Below are 19,250 nucleotides of genomic sequence, written 5' to 3' on the forward strand. Positions count from 1 at the left end.
ATGACAGTACCAGACTACAACCCTTTGTTCTGTTTATTTATTTATTTATTTTGAGGGAGGGTGGAACTCAGGTCTCTCGTATCACTATGTAGACCAGGCTGGCATCAAACTCACAGAGATCTACCTGTCTCTGCCTCCTGAGTGCTGGGATTAAAGGCTACACCACCACTCCCAGCAAGTGCTTTTTCTATAAGCAGTTACTTTGTAACTGTTTATTCTCTGTTACAATTAACAGTCAATTGAAATCACTGTTTATGTATTTCCCAAATCTATTATAAAACTAAACTCAGAAGAGGAATTTATCATAGAGAAAGTATTTCTAAATAGCATTAAATGTGACTGGTTTGAAAGACATATTGGGCAGAGAGATAGCTTAGCACTGACTGCTCTTACAGCAGTCCCAAGATCATTCCCAGAACCCACATGGAGGCTCACAAATAGACAAATATTGAAATAAGGTTGACTGTTATAATATTAAATGTATACTATAAGTCACTGTGATTGCTTTTTTTGTCTAACAGTTAAACTTAGCAAGTTTTTTTAAAGGCTAAAAAAAAATGTGAGTCTCGATTGTATGCATGTTGCTTAGAACTTAGAATAACCTACGGTTTTCTTTTAGTCCTCACTAGGTTCATCATCATCTTCATTCCAGTCAGTGGGTTCCTATGGACCTTTTGGCAGGATGCCAGCATACAGTCAGTTCAGTCCAAGCACATTGGTTGGACAGCAGTTTGGCGCTGTTGGTGTTGGTATGTGATGACATTTTTTTCCTTTTTTTTTTTGTCTCAATTTCTTGACTATAAAGGTATAAAAAATCTTGCCAAAATGTTGTTTGATCTTTGTTTTATGTAAGTTGGGCATGGTGGTGCATTTTATAATCCTAGCACTTGGGAAAGGGAGGCAGGAGGATCAGAAGTTCAAGGTTATTCTCAGAAACAGCAAGTGTGAGGCTAGCCTAGAATACATGTGACACTGACTCGAAAAAAAAATCGCTTATACTCTTAACGTATGTAGTAGTAAATATATCAGAGTGCATTTAAAGAGCTGGAAAGATGGTTTAGTAGTTACGACTACTTAACTGCTCTTAAGACCCTGGTTCAATACCCAGCACTCACAACTATCTCTAGCTCCAGTTCCAGGTGATTCAGTGCTCTCTTCTGGCCTTCTAGAGTCTTGCACATACATTTGCACATACTCTCAGGCACATACACATTTAATAAATAAGCATTTAACCCGCCAAACATATTAGCTCAGAGCAACACAGTCCACAGTTTAAAACATTTAATCTAGCACAAAACATACTTCTCATGAAATACAGAATCTCATGTATGAATACAGATGACATTTGCTGACATGGTGGGGTGTGAAAACCTGAAGAATTTTTTAAAAAACAACAAATCACTGGCCTGATTGCACAGCACATGGGGGCTGTTTGCTCCTCTGATCACATAACTGACTGAGAGCTGCAGCTTGCTGCTGTCCAGCATCATAGAAGAGTATCTTACTTCATATGGCTAACCTAGGAAACAATTGAAAGAATAATTTCAACTGAATAAGCATACTTTCCTATAACTATAGAGTTATTGTAGTCAGCCCATCCTGAATTTGGTGCTATCTTTACTGTTACTATTCCTTCATAATAGCTTTATTTGCCTTTGAGTCCACTACTTTACATTATTGAATTTCATTTTGTAATGAGAACTTCTAAAAATAGTGGAGAAGATCAGCAGTTTGATACAATTGAGTAAGGGTTTGGAACCTACCTGCAAGGGTTCCAGCTGGCAGCTCCCATCTTTCCCCTCTGGTGATTACATGGCATCTCACTGAGTCCACCTTCTTTCTCCCAGCATTCAGTTTAGCTTTCCCCACCTAGTTCTATTCTACTAAGCCACTGGCCGAAACAGATTCTGATGTGGGAGTCCTCTCTATGTGCTGTGATTACCATTAATGAATAAAGAGACTGCTTTGGACCTATAGCAAGGCAGAACTTAGGTAGGCAAGGAAAGCTAGGCTGAATGCTTGGAGAAAGAAGTCAGAGAAGCCATGGAGCCCGCCCGAGACAGTCGCTGGGAACTTTAGCCAGTATGCCACTGTCACGTGGCCATACACAGATTAACAGAAATGGGTTAAATTAAGATGTAAGAGTTAGCCAATAAGAAGTTAGAGCTAATGGGCAAAACAGTGATTTAATTGATACAGTTTTTGTGTGATTATTTTGGGGCTAAGCTATCCAGGAAGTAGGGAACCAATAAGCGGCTCTCTTCTCCTACAAACTTCTTTATTTATTAACCAATAAAAGCAACACATATACAGAGGGATTTCCCACACCATTTCCCCTTTTCTGTTTAAATAAAAAGGAAGGCTTTAACTTTAACATAGTAAAATTACATATAAAAAAAACAGGTATCAAGCAAGAATTAGTTACAACATTTATATCTATATCTTTTATCATAACTAAGGAAAAATATAATTATAACTACCTATTGTTCAACTGCATCAAAGACAATCAGAAGTATATAATATTACTTAAGTAAGCAGGAAGTAACTTCCAAAACTCTAGAATTGACAGAGACATCTCCCTGCTTGGACAGTCACCCAGAGTTCTTTTGTAACATCCAGGCATCCATCTTCAACCTACAGGCTCATAGTATCTGGCAGACTTTTCCATGAAGCAGAAAAATTATTATTATTGATTTTATTGCGCTATATATTTTTTATCGATTCCACTTCCCTCTCCCCTCCTCTTTAACCCTCTCCCATGGTCCCCATTGCTCCCAATTTATTCAGGAGATCTTGTCCTTTTCTACTTCCCATGTAGATTAGATCCATGTATTCCCATGTAGATAAGATCCTCTCTTAGGATCCTCATTGTTGTCTAGGTTCTCTGGGATTGTGGTTTGTAGTCTGGCTTTCTTTGTTTTATGTTTAAAAACCACTTATGAGTGAGTACATGTGAAAATTGTCTTTCTGGGTCTGGGTTACCTCACTCAATATGATGTTTTCTAGCTCCATCCATTTGCCTGCAAATTTCAAGAAGTCGGTTTTTTTTCTGCTGTTTAGTACTCCATTGTGTAAATGTACCACATTTTCCTTATCCATTCTTTGGTCAAGGGGCATTTAGGTTGTTTCCAGGTACTGGCTATGACAAACAATGCTGCTGTGAACATAGTTGAGCACATGTCCTTGTGGTATGATTGAGCATCTTTTGGATATATACCCAAAAGTGGTATTACTGGGTCTTGAGGAAGGTTGTTTCCTAATTTTCTGAGAAATTGCCACACTGATATCCAAAGGAGTTATACCAGCTTGCACTCCCACCAGCAATGCAGAAGCGTTCCCCTTTCCCCACAACCTCTCCAGCATAAGTTGACATCAGTGTTTTTGATCTTGGCTATTCTTACAGGTGTGAGATGGAGTCTCAGAGTTTTAATTTGCATTTCTCTGATGACTAAGGATATTGAACATTTCTTTATGTGTTTTTCAGCCATTTTAGATTCCTCTGTTGAGAGTTCTCTGGTTAGGTCTGTACTCTATTTTTTTATTGGATTATTTGTTCTATTGATGGCAAATTTCTTGACTTCTTTGTGTATTTTGGAGATCAGACCTTTGTCTGATGTGGGGTTGGTGAAAATCTTTTCCCATTCTGTTGGCTGTCATTTTGTCTTGTTGGCCGTGTCCTTTGCTTTACAGAAGCTTTTCAGTTTCAAGAGATTCCATTTATTAATTGTTTCTCTCAGTGTCTGTGCTACTGGGGTTATATTTAGGAAATGGTCTCCTGTGCCAGTGTGTTCAAGTGTACTTCCCACTTTCTCTTCTGTGAGGTTCAGTGTGGCTGGCTTTATGTTGAGGTCTTTGATCCATTTGGATTTAAGATTTATGCATGGTAATATATATGGGTCTATTTTCATTCTTCTACATGTTGATATCCAGTTATGCGAGCACCTTTTGTTAAATATGCTTTCTTTTTTTCATTTGATATTTTTTGCTTCTTTGTCAAAAATCAGGTGTTCGAAGGTTTGCTGATTATTGTCCAGGTCTTTGGTTCGGTTCCATTAGTCCTCCTGTCTCTTTTTATGCCAATACCAGGCTGTTTTCAGTACTGTAGCTCTGTAGTAGAGTTTGAAGTCAGGGATTGTGATGTCTCCAGAAGTTCTTTTATTGTACAGGATTGTTTTGGCTATCCTGGGTTTTTTGCTTTTCTATGTGAAGTTGAGTACCGTTCTTTTGAGGTCTGTGAAGAATTTTGCTAGGATTTTTGATGGGCAGTGCATTGAATCTGTAGATTGCTTTTGGTAAGATTGCCATTTTTACTATTTTAATTCTACCCACTCAAGAGCCTGGGAGATCTTTTCGCTTTCTGGTGTCTTCTTCAATTTCTTTCTTCAAAGATTTAAAGTTCTTGTCATACAAGTCTTCCACTTGTTTGGTTAGAGTTACTCTGAGATATTTTATGCTATTTGTGACTATTATGAAGGGTGATGTTTCTCTGATTTCTTTCTTAGTCCATTTATCATCTGTGTAAAGGAGGGCTACTGTTTTTTTGTTTTTTTGTTTTTTTTTTTTAGTTAATCTTATATCTGAAGCAGGAAATTTCAAAGACAGTTCCACCTATATTGGCAGTTTGTCAGTCACTTTCTTTCTGCAGAATGTCTGGCAGACTCTTTCATGAAGCAGGAACCCCAAATGTTTGTCTCACCTTTAGGCAAGTTCATCGTCATTTCTCTGTGGGTTCTGCATGTCCATTTCATACAGCATAACATCAAGCAGTCCAGGCAAGAATAGTTTCTTGCCCAAATGACTAGCAAACTCCATAAGGAACCACTTTGATGCCCATCATCCTCTTGAAGTAATTGGTTGTGCCAGGAGCATATCTGTCTCATTATCATGAAAAGACCTAAGTTCTTAAGACATTTTAAATGCCATATTCTGTAGTCTTTGAGAGGTTTGAAATACACCTCTGTACATCTAGAAAATCTAACTCGCAAGACTACAGGCTTGACTATTATAGATGACTATCTATTAACCTATACTTCTAATTGTACATTACATTTTTAAATATTTATTTATTTATTTATTTATTATGTATACAATATTCTGTCTGTGTGTATGCCTGCTGGCCAGAAGAGGGCACCAGACCTCATTACAGATGGTTGTGAGCCATCATGTGGTTGCTGGGAATTGAACTCAGGACCTTTGGAAGAGCAGGCAATGCTCTTAACCTCTGAGCCATTTCTCCAGTCCCCGTACATTACATTTTTTAAATGAGTTGCACAAACACAGTACCTTAATCAAGAGCAGAAATATACATATAACAAAATTGACCTTAAATTTGTATCAACAAACCATGATCCATACCAATGCAAATCTCTATAGCATATCTCCCTTTAAATGGAAACAAACATTTATAAACAATATTTGGGAATTTGGGCATAGTTTTCTCCTACTTTTTGTTGGGTGAAGTAATATTTTGGGGGTGTTCATGGTGACCTTTGGGGGTGTGTCTTGGTCCATCAAACCACAGGTTCTCATCTTCTGTGGAAACAAAGCAGAACCACTTTTCCAAAGCAGCATATCCTTAGACTCAAATTCTGAAGTCAAGATACCTTTATGTTGGTTTAACTTAGCAGTCCATACCTGAAATAATCACTCAGAAACTATTATTTGCAATACTGATTGGCCAATAGTATGTCCAGGAGAGTTGGCTTAGCCCACAAGGCTCTGGGTTCAGTTCCTCATTACTTACATAAAAGTTGAGCACAGCTATTGAGATGGGTAGAAAGGCCAGGGACAGAGATGAATGAATCTCTGAAGCACAGTGGCCAGCCAGTCTAGATGAATGGTGAACTCCAGGATCAGGGAGAGACCCTGTCTCAAAAAAGACAAGGCACAACTAAGGAATACACCCAATGTTGACCTTTGGCCTCTATGCACACTTGTATACACATGTACAAGTGTCTTAAACACACACATACATATTAAAAACAAAAACAAAATAAAGACAAGCTAGGAGTGGTAGCACCCACCTTTAATTCCAGGAGGCTGATTTCTGAATTCAAAGCCAACCTGGTCTACAAAGCCAGTTCCCAAACAGCCAGAGTTACACAGAGTTCCAAAAAATAAATACAAATGTCCCAAAAAACATGTGAAAGGGTGTTTTGCTCTTGCTTACGATAAAGTAATGATACCAAACAAGAGTCTTGGGATGCAGCTCAGTTGATAGAGTGCTTGCATAGCATGCAGGTGGTCCTTAGTTTGATGCTAACACCACAGTTAACTGGATGTGGGGGCCGTACTTCTGTTCCCAGCACGGATGTGAAGGCAGACGGTCTAAATATATGTGATTGATTTATTTTTAAATTTATATATATATATTGTGTGTGTGCGCGCGTGTGCCTGCCTGCATGCATGCATGGGCACATTTATGTAGGAGCCCGTGGCATCATGACAAGTATTACATCCTCTGGGACTATTGGTGCAGGGAACCTAGGACCTCTGCATGAGCAGTATGTGCTCTTAACTGCTTTGCTCTACTATCTCTCTAACCCGGAGGCAGATGTGAAATGTTTGAGGCTAGCTTAGACTAAATGAGACCCTGCCTCCAAAAATAAATAAATCACACTGAGATATCCTTTTACACTGAAAATATAATATACTAGGTAGGTTTTCTCTAAGCACTGTCTTTGTAAGTTGATGCTGAAATCATCTCTGCAAGATTGTTTATGCAGAAATGAAAATTATTGCCCCTAATTTGTAGATCCTTAAAAAAACTCAGATAAGTAAAGTATCAAAACAGTATTTCTATATTGTTATTAAAGAATGGACAACAGGCATGTATTGTTGGGGCGGAAAGGGAGTTCTAGAAATGTGAGTAATAAAAACTAACCAGCAGTCCTGCCTTTACAAGGTTCAGCCCTACAGCCTCATCCTTTTAGGGCAAACGCTATATAATTAAGCTACATTCCCAGTCTCTAACTGCCCATTTTAATTAATTGTACAATAGAGGTTAAAATCAAGAACATGGGCACAATTAGATTCCCTCCTCCCATTGTTTACCCCAGGTGATTATTTCAACAGGAATAATTTAAGATAGTTTTGCTGGTATGTCATGTGTGCTTAAGTTCAATACTCTTATGTGCAGAATGGCAGCATATTGACTCAATAAACAGATGCTTGCATGTTAGCCACCTGACATGGGTGCTGGGAACTGAATTCAGGTCCTCTACAAGAGTACTGTGTACTTCTAACTGCTGAGCCATCTCTTCAGTCCCCTGTATAGATTAATTTTTAATTACTAAGAATAGAACAAAAGGCACCAAGACAATGAAAAAGAACTGATATACATACTAATAACACGTAAAGGTCATATCTTCATAATGATACAGGGGTCAGTTAATTCAAATGCTATAACAATCCTAAATGTGAATGAACATGATGGCACACACCTTTAATCCCAGTGCCTGAAAGGCAAAGGCAGGCGAATACCTGGCCATTGTGTGATATTTTACTCTTTTGACTTTTGTGGGGGACCAGCCACCCTGCTCCCAAGTAAATCATACACACGGAGGCTTATTGTTATTTATGAATGCCCGGCCTTAGCTTGACTTGTTTCTTGCCAGCTTTTCTTAAATTATCCCAACTACCTTTTGCCTCTGGTCTTTTATCTTTCTCTATTTCTGTATACCTTTCCTTCCCTCTTACTCCGTGACTGACTAGTCAGTTGGGCCCTGATGTCTTCCTCTCCTTGTCCTCTTGCGCCTCTTCTTCCTCGTTTCTCCTATTTATACTGTCTGCCAGCCCCGCCTATTCTTGCTCCTGCCTCACTATTGGCTCTTTATTAGAATCGTCAGATGTTGTAGACAGGCACAGTAACACAGCTTCACAGAGTTAAACAAATGCAATGCAAATGAAAGTCACACGCACCTGAAAATAATATTCCCCAACACCTGTCTGTGAGAGTGAGTCTAGCTTGGTCTACATAGTGATCTCTAGAACAGCCTGTGCTACACAGTTAGACCCTCTCTCAAAGGAATGAATGAATGAGTGAATGAATGAATGAGTGAGTGAGTAAGTTAAGTAAATGCACACGTTTATACGTGCACATACACACACACACACACACACACACACACACAAAATCCTAACAGTTCCAGAATGTTGATTATCTGCAAGTAGAAATTGATTCTTCAGTGATCCTAATCAGGGGCCACAGACATCATATTTGGTATCTTCTCAAGCCACAGAAAGTGAATTTGGAATTAGTAAAGATAATTTGAAAAAAATACATAATTTGAAATGGTGCAAACTAGTTGATTCGTAACAGTTCAAACATAAATCACAAAGACCACCTGCAGAACACATTTGCTGACACCTTACCTAAACAGAGTATTAAAGTATGTAAACAACACTGCTTACAGTAATAGTGCCGGTAACACCACATACTTAGGGCTAAAAAGATGGCTCAGTGGTTAAGAGCACTGGCTGTTCATCCAGTGTTAACAAGTTTGATTCCCAGCACCCACATGGCAGCTCACAATTGTCTGTAACTCCAGTTCCAGAGGATCCAGTACCCTCACACAGATACACTTGCAGGCAAAACACCAATATGCATGAAATAAAATAATTTTAACACCACATACTCGGAAACAAAAGATCCCTTAAAACTTCTGTGGTAGCTTTTTTCAAGGGAGAAGGACCAAATTGCCCACATTCTCTGAGGGATATTTGGTAATGAAGAGCTTTTAAAAGGGCTGTATTGGCATGTGATGGGTAGAGTCAGGGTGCTGGGACAACTCCTAATGGCAAAGTATTATCTGACCCAGAAGATGACAACTGCTGAAGCTGAGGCAGGCTCTGCTCTACAGAAAGAACCACGAGCTGATGAGAGACTAAAGCTCCACAGGAACATCTATGGGTGGAGTCAGAACCTTATAGAAGCAGCTCTCCCGCATTGAGTCACAGGTTAAACATTCATGTCAAAGTCCCATCGGTCTTTTTAAAACAGAAGTTTGAGGTTTATATCACCCAACTTCAAAACTTACAAAGATTGCATAATTAGAGCTGTGAATTATTGGCATAAAGCTAGACAAATATGGGCAAGTGAAAAGCAGGAGTAGAGCCACCCAAATACTGATTTTTTTTTTCCCTATAAAGATTCTGGTACAGCTCAGTGTAAAGAAAACCACCATTTTAAAAGATAGTGTTGTAGCAGCTGAAAATCTCTATAAATAATGCAAACCCTGATTGGCCCTTTTTAGGCCTTGAATAAAAAGTGATTTGGAGGCCGTCATGGTTCGTGCCTATTAATTACCCTATGTACTGGGTGGTTTTGTGTATCAAACTGACACCAGCTAGAGTAATCAGAGGAAGGAGTTTCAGCTGAGGAAATGTCTCTTTGAGATCCAGCACTAAGGCATTTTCTGAATTAGTGAGCAATAGGGGAGGGTCCAGCCCATGGTGGGTGGTGCCATCCCCGGACTTCTGGTCCAGCTCACAACTGTCCATAACTGCAAGATATACAGTAGGTAGGTAGGTAGGTAGATGATTGATAGATAGATAGATAGATAGATAGATAGATAGATAGATAGATAGATAGATTGATTGATTGATTGATTGAAAAAAGAAGACAAGGAGGCCAGCATCTCTCAAGGGAAGTCTTCTGGTGTTTCCTGAGAACACAGAGAAACTACGTTCCAGAGGTGGCCAAGGTTGTGCCCCATGCTGATAGCTGTGTGAACCAGGTGGTACTGGTTTTGAAGACATGAAGAAGCCATTGAGAGCAGCTGAGACCTAGCACCATGAGAGGCCAAGAAAGGCCATTGGTGAAGGTGTAGCCTAAGTGGCAGTCAAAGGCCCAGGACTGAAAATGTCATACAAAGAAGTTGAAGCTTGGGACCATGAAGCGAGCCTATGAAAGTGTAACCCAGTTGCAAGCAAGGAACCCCAGCATATTTGAAGATGGCAGGACCATGGGAAGAAGAACAGTAAGTAGCAGCTGTGGAGTGGAGCCAGCTCGAGCCTAGAAGATAGACTGTATGTGTTTCAGAGGGAAGAGCGGGATAAGTGACCCAAGCCCTTGGAAGAGTTCAGAAGATCATGAATGTTTGAGATCCAGCTGTCGACATTTTCTGTTTTACTGATCATTGGAGGAGGGTTCAGCCCACGGTGGGTGGTGCCATCCTTGGGCTGCTGCTGGTCCTGGGTTCTGTAAGAAGGTATGCCAGGAGCCATGTGACTTCTTCAGGGGACAAGGCCTGAGAATAGCATGAACAAGTTCTCCTATTTAAAGCTTGTGGAGTTGGGAATGGGCATCATTGTGTTCCATGAAAAAGGGCAGTGTCCATGATGGAATTAAGGACTGTAATGCTTATAGCAATGAAAAATTTGTGGTCTGTGAGGGAGAAAACACAGCAGTTTAAATATGAAGAGACAAGCATGCAATATAACAGAAGTCGGTATAAAGATTAGAAGTTTGGTTAAGCAAAGTTTCAAACACCTTCAAAACAACCCTTAATTCCACTTTTTGGGCAAAACTTTAATTAGTTTGAAAAGAAGTTGGTCTTTCATCAGTAACAAATGCAGCAACATCATTAGAAGAGCCATCAGCAAACACTAAAGAAGCCGGTTAAAGGCAAAGTTTCTGCTTTACAATCTTTTGGAAAAAGAAAAGGGTATATCTTTAAGAACTGTAAAATTAAATGAGTTAGCAGTTTCAACAATCTGTCAAGCATCTAAATCAGTCAACATTTTAATCAACTGATCAACAGTGTAAAGGATAATTATCTCAGAGACATCTTTGGCAAAAAGCTCTTTAGTTCTTTTTCTACTTTTTCTCAATAAAATAGCCATTAATTTTTCATAGGGAACAACAGTTCGCTTGGCAGTAGCTGGAAGATGAAGCTATTCTAAAAGTCCTTCTTTACCGTAGTCAGTAGTTGCTTGCTTGATTTCTTCTAGTAATTTGTAAGGAAGTGGTTCTCATAAGATTATCATCATTTCCCAAATCATAAATTACTGGAAAATAGAGAAAGTTTCCAGCATGCTGTACCTGTCACAATGCTCCCTTGAATCCCACATCAACTAAGGTGGGTAAGATTTATATGTTACTTGAGAAAATACTTCCTTAGTCATCAAGGGAGCAAAAAGCATTGAGGCAGTTTTTAAAGTATTAGCAGTAGTAGGAGGGGGATCAGCCTGGATTGTGATATTTGACAATTTGTTTTTCTAAATCAGATTTATCCTAGAGGCCAGAGTCTTATCTCTTACGATCTTTCTCGGTTTTAAAATTCTTATTTTTTAAAGGAAGAAGAGAGTCCAACCCCTCAGGAATAGGTAGGTAGGTAGGGAAACAGACTTGTAGACTGGCAGTACCCATCTGGAATCCATTTGACCTGTGAGGTTGGTCCAATTCAATTTCTTGAAGCCTATGAGAACCCTTTTTCTATCCAGTTATTCATCAGGAAACACAGGTAGTTGACTACTGAAGCTATCACTGTAAAGCAAGTTCTTTTTATTTATTAAAAATTTCTACCTCCTCCCATTTCCCTCCCACCCACCCCCCACTCCCCTTCCTCTCCCTCTCCAGTCCTAAGAGCAGTCAGGGTTCCCTGCCCTGTGGGAAGTCCAAGGTCCTCCCCCCTCCATCCAGGTCTAAGAAGGTGAGCATCCAAACAGACTAGGCTCCCACAAAGCCAGTCCATGCAGTAGAATCAAAACTCAGTGCCATTGTCTTTGGCTTCTCAGTCAGCCCTCATTGTCAGCCACATTCAGAGAGTCTGGTTTGATCACATGTTCCTTCAGTCCCAGTCCAGCTGGCCTTGGTGAGCTCCCATTAGATTAGTCCCACCGTCTCTGTGGGTGGACGCACCCCTCGTGGTTCTGACTTCCTTGCTCATGTTCTCCCTCCTGCTGTTCCTCATTTGGACCTTGGGAGCTCAGTCCAGTGTTCCAATGTGGGTCTCTGTCTCTATCTCCATCCATCGCCAGATGAAGGTTCTATGGTGATATGCAAGATATTCATCAGTGTGGCTATGGGACAAGGCCAGTTCAGGCACCCTTCTCTCTGCTTCCAAGGAACAATCTGGGGACCTCTCCTTGGACCTGGGAACCCCTCTAGAGTCAAGTCTCTAAAACCCTAAAATGGCTCCCTTAATTAAGATATTTACTTTCCTGCTCCCATATCCACCCTTCCTCCATCTCAACCATCCCATTCCCCCAAGCTCTCCCCAGTCCTCCCCTTCTCCCTTCTCTCTCCCCATCTCCCCTTACCCCCACCCTCACTCCCATGCTCCCAACTTTTGCCTGGTAATCTTGTCTACTTCCAATATCCAAGAGGATAACTATATATTTTTCTTTGAGTTCACCTTCTTATAGCATAAAGTATCTTGGGGTAACTCTAACCAAGGAAGTGAAAGATCTATTTGACAAGAACTTTAAGTCTTTGAAGAAAAATTGAAGAGGATACCAGAAAATGGAAGGATCTCCTATGCTCTTGGATTGGGAGGATCAACATAGTAAAAATGGCAGTTCTACCAAAAGCAATCTATAGATTCAATGCAATCCCCATCAAAATCCCAACAAAATTCTTCACAGACCTTGAGAGAACAATAATCAACTTTATATGGAAAAACAAAAAAAACCCAGGAAAACCAAAACAATCCTATACAATAAAAGCAAGTTCTTTTAAGTAGAATAGTTAAAAAGTTACTTTGAAACCTGTTTGGTGAATCTGTTTCTTATTTGGCATCTGATAGCAAGAGAAATTACTGTAGAGATGGTAAAAACTTCTAGAAAGCAAGGGATATAGCCTAATTTTACATAGGAAAAGAGCTGAGGAATTGGGGACTGTTCTTTGCATTATGGAAAATTTAAACATTTTAGATGCCAGTGGACTGAGTAAGAAATTAATTATATTACTATTAGCATGTTCATTTGTAAATACAGTTCTGAACATATGAAGGAATTTGATCATTTACAAGATGACCAGTCATTAACTTATATTTTCAAATTATCCTTACAGTTTATAATATCTTGATATTTTCAGAGTTAAATGAGAATTGGGGAAGGCTGGCAGCTTTTAGGGGAAGATACAGAAGTTACAGGGGAAGCAAGCCTTCCTTTCAGGATGCTGCCCTGTTTGAGTTGCTGTCCTGGCTTCAGTGATGGACAGCAATGCTGACGTGTAAGCCACATAAACCCTTTCCTCCCCAGCTTGCTCTTTAGTCACAGTGTTTCATCGCAGCAACAGAAACCCAAACACACCCGGGTACCTGGAAAGCTGAGGCAGGATGACTTTGAATTTGAAGCTATCCTAGCCTACATAGTAAGTTCTTGTCACTAATGATAGAGTGTGTGAGGGCTACAGCTGTGACTCAGTAGCAGAACTGGGGCATGATAAGAAGAGTGGAAGGTACAGAGTTTGCTACAATTGAATTGGCTCTCCAGCAGGCAGCAAGCAAGGGGATAAGAGTGCACACCCTCAGGGTAGCTTATGTTTGTCCAGCCCCAGAACAAGAGCAGGATCTTTTTTAAAAAATATTTAGATCCAGAGGGCCTTCCGAAGGATCCTGCATCTGACGAAGGACGGCGATACAGTCGGTGACCCATATTGCAGCACCGGACTGAGCCCCCCGAGGTCCAAATGAGAAGCAGAAGGAGGAAGAACATGAAAAACGAAATCAGTACTGCGAGGGATGCTATCACCCACTGATACAAGGGAACGGATCTGATGAGAGTTTACCAAGGCCAGTTGGACTGGGACTGAAAGAGGACGTGATCTAACCAGACTCTCCGAATTTGGCCGGATTCTCTGACTGTGGCTGACCCGAAGTCTTTCTGAAAAGCCATTGACTATGACACTGGGACCTGTTTCCTCTACATATAATGGATTTTGGGGATCCAGTCTGTTTGGACACTCACCTTCCTGGACCTGGAGGGAGGGGGAAGGAACTGGAACTTCCCACAGGGCAGGAAACCCTGACTGCCCTGTGGGACGAAGAGGGAGGAGGAGGGGGAGTAGGGGGAGTGGGAGGGTGTTGGGAGGGGGGGTGGAAATGGAAACTTTTATAATTTAATAAAATTTACAAAAAAAAAAATAAAAAATAAAACACTAAAAAAAAAAATATTTATTTATTTTTTATGTATACGATATTCTGTCTGTGTGTATGTCTGCTGGCCAGAAGAGGGCACCAGACCTCATTACAGATGGTTGTGAGCCACCATGTGGTTGTGGGAATTGAACTCAGGACCTTTGGAAGAGCAGGCAATGCTCTTAACCACTGAGCCATCTCTCCAGCCCCCAAGTAGGATCTTTAAAAATGCTTGCTATGTTCCAAGAGTGTGTGGGAGTGATGTTCCATCTCTTCCAGAGCTGGCCAGAGTGGAAGCCTACCTGGAATGTGCCTTGGAGGGATGGTGAGAGCTCTCCATGTTGAGACACTAGTACATTCTGGTGGCCCATTTTAAGAGTTTGGAAGAGTAGAACTCACCAGCTCAGGAGGAGTCTGGGGAGCAGCAAAGTGTCTTAAACACCATGGCTGAAGTAGTTAGAAATAGTTGAAAGAACTGGAGTGCCCCCAGAAACGAACAGATTGCATTTTAAGAGCGATTTATAGATTACACAAGTTTAAATATGCAAAGTGATGTGAGAAGAGGCACAGGTAATGAGGGCTTTATAAACTGAGGTAATAATTGGGGGACATTGGGAACCATTAGAGGGTCCCAAATCCTATAGCAGTGTAAATATATTTTATTAAGAGCTTATTCTGACTACCATCATAGAGGTATACAAATGAGAGGTGAGATAGGGATTGTTGAAATACAGGGACAACTTTCCTGGATGGAATATTAACAGAGTGTGGTATATAAAGCCTCAATTACTCATCTTAGAGAAGATTCGTGGAACAAGTATGGCAGAGAACTGGGTCCTTTCTAGTCATTTTGTTACTCATAATTCTCACTCTTTTGTAGCTGCTTTGGGCAAAAGACAGCACCATAGTTCTTCAGAGTAGAAAGCGTTATCAGACCAAGTCTGTTGTCTACTGCCATTAATGATGGAAAGCTCTAGCAGAAGTATCTATTGATTCACCTTACAGAAATAATTGAAATTAATGTCAGTGTCTACTGTATTGTTTCTGCTGTTCACTATCTGATTGTGTCTCTATTTTTGCAACATGTTTCCAAAATCTGTTTACTTAAATCTGTTAGCCATATAGGACTACGTAGTCCCATTGTTTTCACCCTACACTGCCATTGATTTCTCATATTTTGTAAACTTTAATTTTAGGATTAATAATTTTTATAAGTATGGGTTGGATACCCAGACAATCAGTAAAATGATGATTTTTTGTTTGTTTGTTTGTTTTAATCTTTTCAAGCTGGGAACTCCTTGACATCCTTTGGATCAGAAGCATCAAATAGCAGTACCTTATCCCAGAGCAGCGCAGTTGGTTCTGCCTTCACACAAGATACAAGATCTGTAAAACCACAGCTAGCCCAAGGTAAGCTGTTCTGCCTATCAAGTACTTGGATTCTAAACTTCCCTAGCAGTTTTTGCTTTGTTCTGATGGTTTAGGAACAGTATGTATCATTGGTGCTTGGCTCTTTAAATTTTGTTTTCAAGACAGAACTTTTGCTTCTTTATCTTAGGCTAATTCAGTATATTCTTGTCTTCACCTTCTGAGTGCTGAGGTTACAAGTGTATGCCAACCAAACTTCAATAGTTTGGATTTTTTTTTCCTGGTTACTCTATGCAATAAAGTTTTGCTTAATGGCTTCTACTATTTATTTGTACTTTTTAAACTTTCTACACATTGGAATTGAAATAATGAACATTCTGTGTTTAACATTTGTTTTCAAAGTTTATCATCGGTTTTGTCCTAGACTCACAACTGAACGTTGAACTATGCTAGGTGAATTTGAAAACCCATCCAAAGAAGTGTACTGCTGATGTGCATATTGAGTCTCTCCTAAGACCATACAGATACGGGGGACCCTCAGTTTCTGGATCACCACAAAAGACCCATCTTGTAGTGCTTCTGAAAATGCAGGCCATAAGTGAGATCTGGAATATTAGAAGCCCTGGAACCTGGAGATTAACATTTTAGTAAGCTTAAGGGATCCTGTTGTCATTTTTGAAAAAATTCTGTTCTTCGAGATAGTCTCATAATCTTTAATCACACAGTCCTGTGTCTGCTGTGTCCACTGCTGCAGTCAGTATGATGGGTTGTTGCTTTACTTTTTCAGTAGTGCAGTGTAGATTTCACTTCGTAAAGGTGGAACAGTCATAGGGTGACTGGTGAATATCAAAATCATGCCAGTACTAATAAACATAATCCTGTATGTTTTGTTCTTTAAGGCACAAGCCTTAAAGTAATTGTAGCCAGCATTGCTCGTGCTGGCTGACATAGTGAGTATGGAGTTGGCTCCAGTTAAGAGGACTTAATTAGAATTAGTCTTGTTAAGGACCTGAGTTGAGTCCCCAGTACCCTCATGGGACAGCTCAGACCTGACCATGACTCCAGTGGGATCTAAGCTGATAACCTCTAGCTTCCTTGGGAACTGAAAAATACCTCACACTCGAGCGTAATTAAACAGAAAAATTTAAATATATAGATGTGTATTCAATTTTAAAGATTTTCTGTAAATGTCTTAGAAATAGAAACATAAAGAATAAAACAAAACCATAATCTTGCTACCCACAAGTGATGATATTTATATTTTGTTATGTTTTTTCAGACTTTTCAAAATTAATGTAAATGTGTTTTTATCTTGTTTTGCCATATTTTATGTTAGAGCCCTTACTGAAAAATAATAAGCCTTAATTTCCTTAATTATAAAATGAGACTTTGGGGCTGGGAAGATGGCTCAGAGGTTAAGAGCACTGGTTGCTCTTCCAGAGGTCCTCAGTTCAATTCCCAGCAACCGCATGGTGACTCACAACTATCAGTAGTAAGATCTGGTGCCCTCTACTGGTATGCCTGTATACATATAAAATAAATAAATCTTTTTTTAAAAAAAAAAAAAAAAGAAGAAGAAGAAAGAACAATAGATAAATAGGATTGGAGAGGTGGCTCAGGGTTTAAGAGCACTGCTGCTTTTTTCCAGAGGACCCAGGTTTGATTCTCAACATCCTTGTGAAGGCTCATAATCATGTGTAACGCCAGTCTCAGAAGTTCGAACTTCCTCTCCTTTGTGGAGACTGCGCATGCATGGTACACATGCAGGCAAAGCATCATATACATTTAAAAAAAAAATTGTAAAAAATAGATGTTAAAATACACCTGGACATATAGCAGAACATACTTGAAAAATAAAAATTACAAGTTTACCTACTTGGTATAATAAAACTATAAGAATAAATTTTTAGAAATGAATAAAGCAGTATACAATGTTGGAAACAGCTCCACCATTAATACAAAATGTAATATCTGGTGGTATGGTTTAGTGATAGAGCACTCCCTAGCTGTGTGTTTTGATCTGGGTTTGATCCTCTGCACAATAGGGAAAGGAGTGGGATTATGTAGATGATTAAGATTTCTAGATTAAATTATAGTAGAAAAGGGCTGATTATTCCTATAAGTGTTGTTGATGTCTGGTAGTTTAAGAAAAGTAAGATTGGATTCCTTACCTCGTACTGAAGACTTGGAAACAGAAGTATTTTTATTAAATTTTGATGTGGATATTTGTATAAATCTATGGCACAGAAAGCCTAAGAATCCATTTAAATTTCACCAACTAAAATGTTTGGATTTCGGGGAATGGACAGGTGACTCAGCAAGAGCTTGTGCTGCTCTTGCAAGGTATGTGTATCAAACAACTCAGCCCCACGGAAAACTCCTGCCCCAGGAGTTTCTCCTCAAGCACTCATATTCAGGTGCACAGACAAACACATATACAGAACAAAAATAAAATAAAATCTTTTAAAAAGAAAATAATAAAACTGGTCGTGGTAGTAAACACCTTTAATACCAACACTTTGGAGGCAGAGGCTTATGGATCTCTGTTCCAGGCCGGCCCAGGCTACACAGTGAAACAGTCGCAAAAAAAAAAAAAAGAAAAAAAAAACAAAAAAAAAAACTAAATAAATTTCTGAATTTTGCATAAATAACATGAAATTTTCTTTTAACTCTATGATAAGAATGTAATGGTCACTCAAACACTCAAAAATATTGTTTTGATTTTGCTGAAATCATTTCTGGATTTATTCCTAATCATATACTCTACATTTCCTATTTATAGCAAAATCAACACCGTGATTAATAAGTTATTAGTAAAAAAGAAATTTAATGTATAGCAAATGAGCCAGTGACTCACTTTATGTGTCTCCCATTGTTTTTGTTTTTATTTCTGTACTGATGATTTCTGAGTTTCAGGCTTTCTTCCCAGAAAAGCAATGATAGGGGCTGGAGAGATGGCTCAGAGGTTTAAAGCACTGGCTGCTCTTCCAGAGGTCCTGAGTTCATTTTCCAGCAACCACATTGTGGTTCACAACTGTCTCTAATGATATCTGGTGCCCTTTTCTGGTGTGCAGGCATACATGCAGGCAGAACATTATATACATAATAAATAAATAAGTCAAACCCCTGATAAACAGACACAGCAGGAGAGTTTCTATATGACTTTGGGAATGAGTGTGACTGTTCTAGAGTTCTCAGAAGAGTTTGTTTTTGCTGTCTTTTAAATTCTGACATTTAATTACCCAAACAGGTAAGGCTTGTAAGAACCATCTGCCTGCCATGCTTCTGTACATTCTTAGAGCAGAATTCCATGCTTTAGTCATTTACGTGGGCATTCATACCTGGAATCTTACCACTTGGGTGATGGAGGCAGGAGGATCAGGAGCTGAAGGCCAGAGATTGTCTCAAAAAAAAAAATCTGAATGTGTCAGTATAATCCTGTGATTAGGAAAGCCTCCATTTGATATGCCTACAGCATGATATTTGCATCCCAGGACTCAGGAGGCAGAGCCAGGCAGATCTCTGAGTTTGAGACCACTCTGGTCTATGGAGTGAGTTCCAGGACAGCTAGGACTGTTAACACAGAAAAAAACCTGTCTTGAAAAACCGAAGAAAGAAAGAAAGAAACACGGATAAATTCATGGCAGTGATGTTGTTACTGTATTTTTTGTGGAGTATTTTGTTTGTTTTTGTTTTGTTTTCATTGGCTGAATAATCAGCCCACTAAAGATAAGTAGATTTAAGCACTGGTCTAATAAAATTAATTCAGTTTATGCTGAGGATTTGAGTTAGCAGAAT

At 39.5% G+C, this 19,250-nt stretch overlaps 1 protein-coding gene across 4 annotated transcripts in view; it reads left to right on the plus strand.

The window, feature by feature from the left end:
* The window catches only part of Lsm14a (LSM14A mRNA processing body assembly factor), a 50,151-nt gene that overhangs the window by 17,978 nt on the left and 12,923 nt on the right, over positions 1–19,250 (plus strand). For all 4 annotated transcript variants that reach the window (XM_048448763.3, XM_048448762.3, XM_048448765.3 and 1 more), the window contains exons 3-4: positions 620–749; positions 15,372–15,494. In XM_048448763.3, the coding sequence (XP_048304720.2) occupies positions 620–749; positions 15,372–15,494 (253 nt within the window). The remainder of the gene's footprint in view (positions 1–619; positions 750–15,371; positions 15,495–19,250) is intronic.

This window comes from Myodes glareolus, chromosome 1, assembly GCF_982192425.1.
Source record: "Myodes glareolus chromosome 1, mMyoGla1.1, whole genome shotgun sequence".
Taxonomy (NCBI): domain Eukaryota; kingdom Metazoa; phylum Chordata; class Mammalia; order Rodentia; family Cricetidae; genus Myodes; species Myodes glareolus.